At 36.4% G+C, this 13,417-nt stretch overlaps 1 protein-coding gene across 1 annotated transcript in view; it reads right to left on the minus strand.

The window, feature by feature from the left end:
- Positions 1 to 13,417, minus strand: part of GMCL1 (germ cell-less 1, spermatogenesis associated) — a 41,157-nt gene that overhangs the window by 9,743 nt on the left and 17,997 nt on the right. The window contains exons 9-13 of the mRNA XM_036088248.2: positions 12,129 to 12,266; positions 10,092 to 10,161; positions 6,959 to 7,034; positions 2,291 to 2,436; positions 214 to 301 (exon numbers count right to left, since the gene is read on the minus strand). Of these exons, the coding sequence (XP_035944141.1) occupies positions 214 to 301; positions 2,291 to 2,436; positions 6,959 to 7,034; positions 10,092 to 10,161; positions 12,129 to 12,266 (518 nt within the window). The remainder of the gene's footprint in view (positions 1 to 213; positions 302 to 2,290; positions 2,437 to 6,958; positions 7,035 to 10,091; positions 10,162 to 12,128; positions 12,267 to 13,417) is intronic.

Genomic DNA, 13,417 nt, shown 5'->3' on the forward strand with positions numbered 1-13,417 from the left:
GGAGCCCGATGTGGGGGCTCTGAGGCTCAATCCCAGGACCCTGGGATCACGACCAGAGCTGAAGGCAGCTGCTTAACCGACTGAGCCACCCAGGTGCCCTCAAAAAACTTTTAAACCAATCTTTAAATCAAATGTTAATTCTACTTAAGAATTTTCAAGAGGATTCAAAAGACAAATACTATAACCAAACAACAGAAAAGTCATCAAACATACCTGATCCTTTTCAAGTGTAAGTATTTGATAGCCAGTTGTTCTACTACATACTAGTTTTCCACTACTATCAAAAGAGGCCAAACGTAATCTAGGATTAAAAAAACAAACAATACAAATAAAAAAAATAAACATTTTTTTTTTTAAAGTAATCTCTACACCCAATATGGGGCTCAAACCCACAACCCCAAGATCAAGAGTCGCATGCTCCACTAACTGAGCCAGCCAGGTACCCCTAAACATATGACTTTTTAACCACAGATTAATTTAAACAAGCCCTCCTTCACTTTAATATTTACTTTTCTCTTCCATATTCTTTTATTTGATAAAAGATTTTAAGTAGTCTTTTCAAATTCTAAACTGATCCTCTTGGAGATATGTAAGCTTATGCTATTATACATATCTGGGATATAAAATAATTCATAAATGTCTTTTTTATTGTGGTAGAATATACATAAAATTTACTATTTTAACCACTTCTAAGTGTATAGTTCTCAGCATTAAATATATTCACACTGTTCTGCAATCATCAGTGTCATCCATCTCCAGAACTTTTTCATCTTCCCATCTGAAACTCTGTACCCAGTGAACACGAATTCCGCATTTCCCCTACCTCGGCCCTTGACAACCACCATTCTAATTTCTCTGTCTATGAACTTGTCTACTCGAGGTACCTCATATGAGTAGAATAACACAGTATCTGTTCTTTTGTGACTGGCTTATTTCACTTAACATAATGTCATCAAGGTTCATGTTGGTGCATGTGTAAGAATTTCCTTCCATTTCAAGGCTGAATAAAATTCCATTGTAGATACGGACAATATCTACATGGACACCCGTTGATGGACACTTGGGTTGCTTCCACCTTCTGGCCATTGTGAATAATGCTGCTGTGAAAATGAATGTACCAATAATATCTGTGCCAGTCCCTCCTTATAATTCTTCTGGGTAAATACCCAGAAGGGGAATTGTTGGATCATATGGTAATTCTATGTTTAATATTTTGAGGAAACGCCATTTCATTTTCCATAAAGGATATACCATTTTACATTCCCATCAGCAATGCACAAAGGTCCAATTTCTCCACATCCTCATCAACACTTTTTGTTTTTGATAATAACCATCCCAATGGGTTTGAGGTGGTATCTCACTGTGACTTTGATTTGTGTTTCTCTAATGATTAGTGATGCTGAGCATCTTTTCAAACATGAAAAGATGCTTATTGGCCATCTGCATATCTTCTTTGGAGAAATGTTTATTTAAGTCTGTTGCCCATGTTTGGATGAGGTTGTGTTTTTGTTGTGGAGTTCTCTAGATATTCTGGATATTAGTTCCTTCACAGATACATGGTTAGCAAATATTTTCTCCCATTCTCTGGGTTGTCTTTTTACTCTTGTGATTCTGTCCTTTGATACACAAGAGTTTTTAATTTTGATGAAGTCAAATTTATTTTTTTCTTTTGTTGCCTATGCTTTGGTGTCATATTGAAGAAATCATTGCAAAATCCAATGTCAAGAAGCTTTTCCCCTATGTTTTCTTCCAAGAGTTGTTTTATAGTTTCAGCTCTTATGTTTAGGCCTTTGATCCATTTTGAGTTCATTTTTGCATGTGGTGTAAGGTAAGTATAAATATATGACTTAAAAAAATCCACTCATTAAGCTATTTTCCAATTTGTCAGTATCCTCTCAAGAAAGATAGCCAGCTCAACTATCAGGCAAAGTTGGATATATGAAATCCCACAGAAAGTGAAGGACAATACCAGACATGTTTTCCTATAAAAATACCTTACCGTCTTTCCTTTCTGGACCTTTAATTTGCAAGAACGGCAGCAAGGCAACAGCTTCAAGCCTATTATCAATCCTGTATCATTCATATTCCAGCCTATTCTTTCTGACATACTAGATCCAGGCTTTTTGATTTTGATTATTACTAACATTTCACAGGAATAGAACCTTAATAGTTCTTTGCACTTTCATATATACTGTCTCTTACCAAAACTCTACTACTATCGGTGTAAATTATAGGTTTTATTTTATTTCTTATATTTTTTCTGGAGTGAGGAAGGGAAATTTCATCCTACCTAAACGCTATGCTCCTTCGAGGTTGTAAACTGACAGATCCACTACACGGCTGATTCAGTGTATTGCGTTTGAAAATGATGTATCGATTGGTATAAGTTACAAGCAGGTCAAAGCCGAAGTTAAAACCTGTCCACCGCCAGCAGTACTAAGAAATACAAAAGAGAAAGATCTACTTCAGTTTATCATACTAGCAAGTCAAAAATAAAAAGTTCAAAATGTCTTTTCTTCCTTTAACTCATTCCAAATATTTCTCTCTCATGGGTACCTTCCCCTTAAGGCTTGCCACACATGATATATCTGTGAATATATATAAAGGTTTACCACATGGGTATAATATAGTTCAAACCAGAAAAGCAGCCTTTATGATCATCATTCTTTAAGGTACTTTCCTAATATCACCTCTTCATGATCTGTTTTGTTTTGTTATTTCTCCACACTGTAATTCTGTCATAAGTAATATAGCTTTTCACTGCAACTCTAAGGAGGTATAGCTTAGGGGGCCAGGAGGCTATATGGAGGTAGTAAGAACCCATTAAAATCCACCTTGCTTTAAAAATACTCTAAATTCCTGGGCGCCTGGGTGGCTCAGTTGGTTAAGCGACTGCCTTCGGCTCAGGTCATGATCCTGGAGTCCCGGGATCGAGTCCCGCATCGGGCTCCCTGCTTGGCAGGGAGTCTGCTTCTCCCTCTGACCCTCCTCCTTCTCATGCTCTGTGTCTCTCATTCTCTTTCTCTCTCAGATAAATAAATAAAATCTTTAAAAAAAAAAAATAAAAATACTCTAAATTCCTTAAATAACTAACCAACTGATACATATTGTTACTTTATTTATTTATAATTTATTTTTAGAAGATTTTATTTATTTATCTATTTGACAGAGAGCCCAATGTGGGGTTCGATCCCAAGACCCTGGAGATCACGACCCGAGCTGAAGGCAGCCACTCAACCAACTGAGCTGCCCAGGCGCCCCTATTTATTTATTTTTTTAAAGTTTATTTAGTAATCCCTACAGCCAGCGTGGGGCTCATGACCCCGAGATCAAGAGTTGCATGCTCTTCTGAGTCAGTGAGGCACCCCACAACTGAATTATTTTAAATACCCTCATGAGGTTCACAAGTTTGTTTGATCTATCACCTAATAGTTAATGGACTATTAAGCAAGCTGGTATGGTATAGTGAAGGAAAGTTAGGGCTTCAAGTGTTTGGTTGACACTCTGAATTACAACATTAATTTAATAGCTCACAGCTATTTATTGAGCACATATTATGTGCCAAATACTGTTCTAGGCATTGAAGAATAGTAAGTTTCTGCCCTGGTAGAATGTGTATTTTAATATGTGTATATGTTTGTGTGGAAGGAATAGGTGGAATGGAATGGAAGAGAACAAAACAAAATAGAATGTCAGGATAGAGTGACAGGATAGAAAAGAGGGGGCTTCAGCTGGGGAGCCTCCTGGTTCAGACAGGTGGTCAGGGAAAGTCTCTCCAAGGAGATACTAGGTGAGCCAGGCCCTGAGTCAGCTAAGGAGCAGACCAGTAACTATCTGGGGAAAGAGTGACTTAGGCAAAGAGAAGAGCAAGTACAAAGCTCTGGAGATAAAAACATGCTTGGCTTATCTGAGGAACAGCAAGAAGGGCTATGTGGCTAGGGCAGTCACGTGGGTGGACAAGAGACGGGGATAAGTTCAGAGAGTCAGTCAGGGGTCAGAAAATGTAGGGCTGAGGAGTCCATAGTAAGGAAGGGCATGCATTTCTTCTAAGTGCAGTAAGAAGCTGATGGCAAGTTTTAGGAAAGGAAGTAACATGATCTAACTTGCATTCTAAAAAGATGACTTTGGCTGTTGTACGGAAAACAACATGTAGAAGAGCAAGAGTGAAAATAGGCACAGCAGTTATGAGGCTACTACCACAGCCCAGGCAAGAGATAATGCTGGCTTGGATTTGGGTGGTAGTGGCAGACATGCTAAGAATAGATTTCACAAGGACAGCCTGGAAGAATTCCTTATGAACACCAGCTGTGGTATTTAAGAAAGAAGAATCCAAAGTTTGGAGCTTATTCAACAGATTAACAGAGGGGCCATTTATGGGTTAGAGAATTACTTGGAAAGGAGAAAGTTTGGGGATGATAAAGAGTTCAGCTTGGGACTATTTTATTCAAGATGCTACTAGGATTCTAAAAAAGATGTCAAGTGAGTAGCTGGATATATGAATCTGGAGTTAGAGGTCATCAGTGTGAAGTCTAAGGAACTAGATGTGATCACTTCGGAGTGAGCTTCGACAGGGAAGAAGTCCATTTGTGGAGAAAGAGAAGGATCTAGGCAAAGACTTAGAAGGAACAGCCAGTGAATTGGGAAGAAAACCAGCAGAATATGCTGTCCTGGAAGTCAAATGCAGAAAATCTCTAAGGAAGAGTGAGTGCAGATATGTCATGTCGCCAAGAACTTTTGGAAGACTAAACAGTAACTACCTGACCTGGAGGTGTGGAAATCACTGGTGACAACAGCATGGCAGTTTCACTGGAGTTTACTGGGATAAATGAACTGGAATGAATTCAAGAGAGCATCGGAAAACAAGAAGTATAGACAAATATGAGCAACTTTTTCCATGAGTTTTTTGCTTAAAAGAGATGCACAGAAATGGGAGTGGTAGCTAGAGAAGAATGTGGGGTCGGGGTGTGGTTCCAGATGGGTGGTGGTATGGTATGTTATATGCTCAATGCCAATGACCCAGTACAAGAGAAAAACTGATGAGGCAGGACAGGGAGGTGATGACTGCAGGAGCAAAGCTTCTGAACAGGGATGGAGTTTTTTATGATGGGAGGGGATGGACTAGGACAGAAGCAGATGGTTCATCCATTCTAATAAGAGGAAAAGCACAGCACACAGCTACAGCTGCAGTGAGACTGGCAGAACTGTTTGGTAGGAGGATGTGTAGATTCTCTTCCTATTGCTTTTATCTTCTGAGTGATGAAAGAAACAAGGTCATCAGATAAGAATGAGGGTGGTAGCACTGCCCCTTTTAAAGAAGGTCTGAGAGGTACTCAAAGAGTGGCAGGATGAATTCACTAGGGAAATGTAGGAGGATCGCATGCAGCACTTGTTTGAAGTTTATAGTTACAAACATTCAAGTGACACCTGGTGGGGTACACTTTTTCTTTAGTCATATCCATCTGTTTGGAAGCAGGCATGGAGTGCACAGCAAGTCAGGATTTCACAGGAATTGGAGTTTAGCCAGCTGAGCTTGACAGAGTAAAAAGGGAAGTTAAGAGTATTAGCCAGGGACCAATTTTAAGATGGAACATAAAATATAAGTCAAGTAAAGAAAGAAGTAGGGACATGGTGAGAGGGTAGTGGGAAAAAAGTAGTACGAACAATGTATTCTACACTGGTGGAGTTAAAAAACTGTTGGGAGTCCAGGTTCTAGAAAGAGAGTGGTAGAAAGATAACAGGAGTGGAGTCTGAAAATGGTCTGCTTGAAATGGCGATTTTGAAGGGGGTTTATTATTTAGTAAAGCAAAAACTGAGGATATGCTTCCAGGAAATGGGTGCCGGAGGTAGGGTAGAGCATAAGATCCCTGTGGGGAGGAAGGTCAGGGAACAGAGACACTAAAATCACCAAGACTGATAACAAGAACAATGATAAATACAGATGGCCCAGTGAAGGATGGCTACAATAAGGGTCGTGAGTGGCGCAGTAGAAGCATGTGCTTCAAAGGAGCTGTGGTTCAATGAGAGATGAGGCAGGAACACGTTGTAGAAGCAGCAACAAGGAAGACTAAGGAATAAAGAAGACACCTACCTATTCCCCTTTCATACGCTGCTAACATTTATCACAATTACGAATGCAAACAATTAACTTCTAAAAACAAAGAAGTTGAAATGAGGGAAAATCTGGGAGAAAAGTAACTGAATGGTTATTTAAATTAGGTTGAATTATTATTATTTTTTAGAGGGGGGAGGGGCTGAGGGAGAGGAGAGAGAAAGAACCTTAAGTAGTCTCCACGCCCAGTGTGGGAGTCTGACTCGGGGTTCGATCTCACAACCCTGAGATCATGACCTGAGCTGAAATCAAGAGTCCGATGCTTAATCGACTGAGCCACCCAGGTGCCCCAGGCTGAATTATTTTTTAAGATGAAAATTACAATTAGTTAGAGTGGGATTTTAAAAACTGTGGTTCTTGTCCCATTAAAATCAATTTAATGAGTCACAATAAGCTTTTTAAAAAAATTAAATAGAAAATAGGTCCTTTGGACACAGCAACAGTAAGTATTGTTTCATAATACTTTTGTTTCACTGACATACATTTATATATGACGGTAATGAAAAACAGAAGTCTAAATGTGGGTAGCAATCAAAGGGTTTAAAATGTCTTTGATTTAAGGTAATTGTAAATTAGAAAGAATCACTTTTAAGACTACGTAATAGCTCCCATATAATTTCTTATTTATCTTAATTTCTGGATTGCTGAGGGATCTTCTTATATCTCTTAGCTGGACACAAAAAGTTCAACAGTCTCATGCAATACAACTGAGCACCTAACTCCTTGTCCAGGAGATCATGCTACAGAAACTACCAAAAAAGCTCTTCTAGTGTATTCTACTTTAGTGTATTTTGCACTAATAGTACAACAATTTGCATGAGAATGTTAAGAGTCATAACCCATACTTACTTCCCCATCTTTGGCAAGCTTTCTACCACACCTCATGCTATTTCCCTCTAGTTCTTCTTTATTGATTTCTTGAGGCCTAGAAATACACATAAGATGTGAAATTTCATAGAAAATAGGCAACTAATAGTTTAAAAAGAACTGTTAAGTTTAGAAGAATAGAAAAACTTGCTAATAGATTTAAAAATACCTTTTTATGTTATAAAGTAAGAATGCATTGATTAAATCTAGCCCATTGCCTCTGTTAAAAAATAAATAAATAAATAAAATAAAATAGAATTTAACTTCAATGTTTCACTTATTGCCCTGACTTCTAGAATACTTTTTATTAGGTCTCGGCCAAACCAGAGAAGAGGAAAAAAATGTCTATGAGAAATTGTACTCCTCAAGAAAATAAAGCACTTAAAAGTTTAACTACTAACTAAAATAAGTTAAAATCTACTATTTAAGACGTGACTTGGTATCATCTACCATTGGACATTACTATTTCATATCCAAGCCATCTTTTTTTTTTTAAAGATTTTATTTATTTATTTGACAGACAGAGAACAGGAGAGCATAGGGAGGGGGAGCGGCAGAGGGAGAGGGAGAAGCAGGCTCTCCACTGAGCAGGGAGCCCAATGCGGGGCTTGATCCCAGGACCCTGGGATCATGACCTGAGCCGAAGGCAGACACTTAACCAACTGAGCCACCCAGGTCCCCTCCAAACCATCTTTTACGTAGTATAACCATGCAAACTCAATATTTAATAGAAACAGCTGTAGAATTTTATCAATTGATCTTTACTTGGTTCCCTACTTTAAAAACCTTAATCAACTAAGAAAAACACCGTTATTTCAAGTTATGATAACAAAAAATGCATTATTATTAGTGTGGAATTCCAAATGATAAAAGTAATACAAAATATTCACTACATACAACATTTACTAAGTGCCTAGACTGGGGATCTCCTCACCATCAAGTTCAAATACTGAAATACAATATATAAAAAATAAATAAATGTATATAAAACTAATAAAACATGTCCTTGACACCCAGGAGTTCAGCCCAGTAGAGAACTATACATATGAGTAATATTTACAATAATGTGGAGAGAGTTGTGATGTTAGGAGCATGAAAAAGGCAGATTTACTGCCTGGGATTAGATAGAGATCATCACAGACGAGGTATTATTTGTGCCTGAGTGGGAATTTGTTGGGGTAGAGGTCAGGGGTGGATTCTATGCAGGTGAAGGGCATTCCAGGTAGAAGGTATAGTAGGTAAAAAGAATCTGGAGCATAAAAGAATACCAAATGTATGAAGAATTTAGTACAGCTAGAGCCTAAGATGAGCATGAGAGGAGATGAAGTGAAAGACATTTGGGATGGACTGTGGACGGGCCCCCCAGGCTATGCTAATAAGAGTTTCAACTTTTCCTGTAGATAGTAGAGAGTTCTCAGGCCTTAGTTCTGTTACTTTTACATTTTTTATTATGAAAAATTTCAAACCTAAAAGTAGATAAAATATTTAATGAGTCAAATTTTCTCACCATCTAGCTTTAATAATCTTGTTTTAGTTTTACTCCAAGCCCACTTCTCCCCATAACCCTCCTGACGGATCATTTTGAGGCTAATCCTCCAGACATATCCTTTAATCTGTAAATCATTCAGTATGAATTTCTTAAGGATGAGGCATTTAAAAAAATGTTTATATCACACATAAAGAATAACAATAGTCCCCATCATCAAATCCCTGGACGTATTTAAGCAGAGAAGTGACACAATTCTATTTCTGCTTCAGAAATATAACTCCATCAGCAATGTGGAAGAGCATGGAAGAGGAGATCCCTGGAGGTAGACTTTAATAGATTATAACCTAACATCCAGGAAATACACTGTCTTTCTCACTTTAGTAGCCCTGCAGCAATGAGCAGAGGCTCAGTGTCTATGAAATAGAGCACTTCGTTGGGGTGCTATAATCATACATATACTTCTGAGGGGAGGAAACCCACTTAGTCCAGCTCAGTCTCTTAGGTCAAATTCTATGTTCAATTCAGTAAAGATACAGATGAGGAAAATCTTGAAAAATAAGAACACTTAACATCTAAAAACTGAATATACAAAAGAATGAGGATGATTTTGAAAATATTTCATATATTACAAAATGCTTTGAATCTGAATTCCATTAAATAATTAACTTTTTTTTTTGGTTTTTGATTTGTTATTATTTCTATTTCAACAATCTTACTATATTTGTGTAGGATAAGTATGCTGTGAATATATTTGGAAAAAGATGGAACATAAATTATAAATAAAGTAGAAACCAAGAATCCTGGATAATAACCTCATAATCATTATCATGAGTTTGTATAACACTTTCATATAGTCACTGTTTGGATATAAACATAACTAGGTCATATATTTTAGCAGGTTTTGTGGTGTATAAGAATGGGTTAAGAGATCAGGGGCAAAAAAAGTCAAACTTAAGGCCTCTTCCATATCCACTCTCAGATGGACTGTCTGCTCACACAGCCTATACCAAGGAGCCAGTATACAGATCAAATAATAATGTGGAAGTACATCTGTGAACTGCAAAGCACATCGAAAAGAATAGATCATCTGCTTTCCCTTCAAATGAAAAAAGCACAGAAATATGTTTTTGGGGGGTCATATGCTTCCGGGTCAGGCATCTATAACTGGATTATGTTAATTCATTACAGACTCAAAGGTCTTCAAAACACTTATTAGCTAATTAGTAAGAATTACAATTTCATAATACTACCACAAATAAGAAAATTAGCTTTACGTATATATATAAGTATGAAAATCATGCTTTGTGAAAGCATTATTCCAAGTAATATTTCAGTATGTTGAAAGAAAATCATTATACAACACTAGGTGAAACACAGTTTATGAATTACTCAATTTTTACAAATACAGCAAATTACTACTCAAACATTCCATTAATTGATAATTCCAATAATATTGATAATGTTACAGAAATATAAGAATAAAAGTTGATTAATGATCCTGTTTCTCTACTTTAACATTTCTTGATTTTTCAATATAATAAATGCATTTAAAAATTCACAGCAGAAGTTACATTGTTTTTGGTTTGTTCGTTTTTTATGAACAATGCTATGATCTAACATACTTACCCCACCTCACTGTCTTGTTCTGCCCGGAGCATAGCAAGCCACTGCTGTTTGTACACTGAAGAGAGCCATTCTAAAATATAAAAATAAATAAGCATAAAAGAATAATAAATACTGAAGAACATAAAGCATTTAAAAATTTTAAGAACTTGATAAAATTGTTACCATTTCTAAACTCAAGTTTAAAATAGCAACAAATAAAGCTGGTAGTTTATATTTTACAAATATGCTATAACAATACGGCCTAATGATTTTTAGTGTGGTAAATGCTATTATGCTTTGCTTTAGGGTAGACTCCACTTAGATTACATGCATTTATTATTTTTTTTAAAGATTTTATTTATTTATTTATTTATTTGACAGAGAGTGAGAGTATAAGCAGGGGGAGCAACAGAGGGAGAGGGAGAAGCAGACTCCTCACTGAGCAGGGAGCCCAATGTGGGGCTCGATCCCAGGACCCCAGGATCATGACCCGAGCCGAAGGCAGATGCTTAACCCACTGAGCCACCCAGGCGCCCCAGATTACTTGCATTTAAATTAGGATTTAAACCTTTAGTTAAAAGTGGATTCTTGCATTTAACAGTTTCCTTTTCATAGCTCATATTAATTTTTGTAAGAAACATACCTAAAGTAGTATTTTCAGTTTTTATGTAACTTTTATAGAAAACTGAATAAATTGTTTTTTTTTTTTTTTTTTTAAAGATTTTATTTATTTATTTGACAGAGAGAGAGACAGCGAGAGAGGGAACACAAGCAGGGGGAGTGGGAAAGGGAGAAGCAGGCTTCCTGCCGAGCCGGGAGCCCGATGTGGGACTCGATCCCGGGACTCCAGGATCATGACCTGAGCCGAAGGCAGTCGCTTAACCAACTGAGCCACCCAGGCGCCCCTGAATAAATTGTTTTATTAAATTATCTAAAAATAACAACTAATTAATGGGAGATAAATTATCAGATAAATCATGCATACTCAAAAAATAATTTTGGGGGTGCTTGTGTTGGCGCAGTTGGTTAAGAGTCCAATTCTTGGTTTCGGTTCAGGCTGTAATCTCAGGGTTGTGAGACAGAGCCCCACCTTGGCGCTCTGTGCAAAATCTGCCTGAGATTCTCTCTGCCTCTCCCTCTGCCCCTCCTGCTTGTTATCTCTCTCTCTCTAAAATAAATAAATCTTTAAAAAAAATAACAGTAATTTTTGCATATTAGGTTTAGGTGACATATTAAAAAGAGATTTTAATTTATTCTAAATGAAATAAAAGTTATATTTTTCCTTTAATAAAGCATATCATTTTTTCCACAGGTCTATGTAAACTGAAATTTTAGTTAAAAAATCTACTAATAATATAAGTAGAATTGGCTTAGTACCATATTTATTTTTCTGCTTTTATTTATTCCCAACCAAATGAAGTATAAGTATACTTCTAATACTTCAAAACTCATTTTTAAAAGTCTGGTCTAGAGGTAAAAAAATCCAGAAAACATAGTAGAAGGGAAAGTCAAGTTGGGTCCAAAACAATCCTAGTGAAGCATCTCAGAAAATGAATAAGACTCGTTTTGCATATTAATAAATTGCATATAGCCCATTCAAAAAATAAAAAATAAAATAAAAGTCTGGTCTAAAATAGTGTACTAGTTAATCAAATTAAAGAACATCTATATTAATATATAAACTTGGGGTACATATTATACTTTTGTTTTTATTTTAATGTATATATATTAATAAAGAGGACTAGAAGAAATTCACCAAGATATTCATTCTAGATGATGGGATTAGTTTCTTTTTCCTCATACTTAACAAAACAAAACTGTATCACAGAAAACTAGAGTCATTTAACAGTCTGGATAGTGCTTAATGATAGGGGAAAATATTAAATACAGAATGTGAACACAGAAAATTACCTATGTAGTATGATCTCACTTTGGTACAAAAATGTGTATCTTGTTGGGATTAATTTCTATTCTCTTTTTATTCTTTTCTAGGACATATATTACTATAATAATCAGAAAGATGTTACTTAAAATCATAATTTTGTCATGTTCTCTTACCTGAAGGTACTAGGGAATCTTGTTCAATAATTCTTGCAGAGGCCAAATCACTGATAATATACTGTAACCTTAAATGTCTGAATACTGACACAAATGGTTTTCCTTGTTCAGTTTCAAGGAAGGTCATACCTTCAAAATCTATAAAGAACAGTTTAAATTCAATAGGCATTCTTTTCAAATCTATTTATTTTATTCCTAAATGTTTTTATGGGCAGGGAGACACACACACAGATATACACACACATATATTCAATTAGAATAGAAATAAGCTAGTTTTCAAAGATTATAAAAACCTGTGGAGTATGGATAAATACTTAGACTTAGAAAGAAGCCTCAGGAAATTAATTTTGGTTCCAAGTGGACTTTGGGCTGGGAATTCAGTTGTACACCTAGTTTCTGGAGTTTGGAGCTTCCAGTGCAGCAAGGTTTGGGAAAGGAAGGCTTGAGAATGGTAGTTAGGGTTACAGTATCTCTCCAGAAACCCTTTTCCCAGAGACTGAACACTCCAGTGGAACTCCAGAGCTCAAATGCCAAACTCAAGGGTCTTCATAAGATACAAAGGACGTGGATTTGTCTCTTGGGATTCATCTAATTTATGCTTTAGCTGTATGTGGTGAACACTACTAGTTAATATGTTAATTCTCGATTAAAATACAAAATAAGATACAAAGACACTATAGCCATTGCTTTGCAACACATGTATTGAAATAGTTCAGTAACAACTAAAATCCAAAGATATATTGTCCAGTGGTGTGCTGGAGATGGCTTGCCCTGGCTTATAGGAGCTGACGGTGTGCACTTCTTCTCAACTCTGCATTCAGTGGCAATGATGTCATGTTGGTAGCCTGGAATCAACCACACTGGGAGAATTTGTATCATGGAAATTTTAAAAACGCTGAAAATCAGGGATTATTTTTTCAGAGACCAGCTTACTAGCACACCATTATGTTATGTATATTAAGACATGCAATAACATTTTTTTAAGGGAATAACAAACACAAAATTCAAGATAGTGGTTGGAAAAGCCAGAGATACACAACAGGAGAGAAGCACAGGAGTAGACTGAAGTTACTAATGTTCTAGTACTTCTGGGGGTTCAATATACAATTAAAAATAAGCAAAAATGGTGGCCATGCATGGACCAAAAATGACCATGAACTAAGAAAATCATGAACTAAGGATTATGATTTATCCACTTCTTTGCACCCAGAATTTTTCCCTATTATCTGTTCTAGCAAAGTAAAAAATAAATACATCGCATGTTCCACCTCTGTCCCAATAAGAAAGAA

The sequence above is a fragment of the Halichoerus grypus genome, chromosome 10, assembly GCF_964656455.1.
Source record: "Halichoerus grypus chromosome 10, mHalGry1.hap1.1, whole genome shotgun sequence".
Taxonomy (NCBI): Eukaryota; Metazoa; Chordata; class Mammalia; order Carnivora; family Phocidae; genus Halichoerus; species Halichoerus grypus.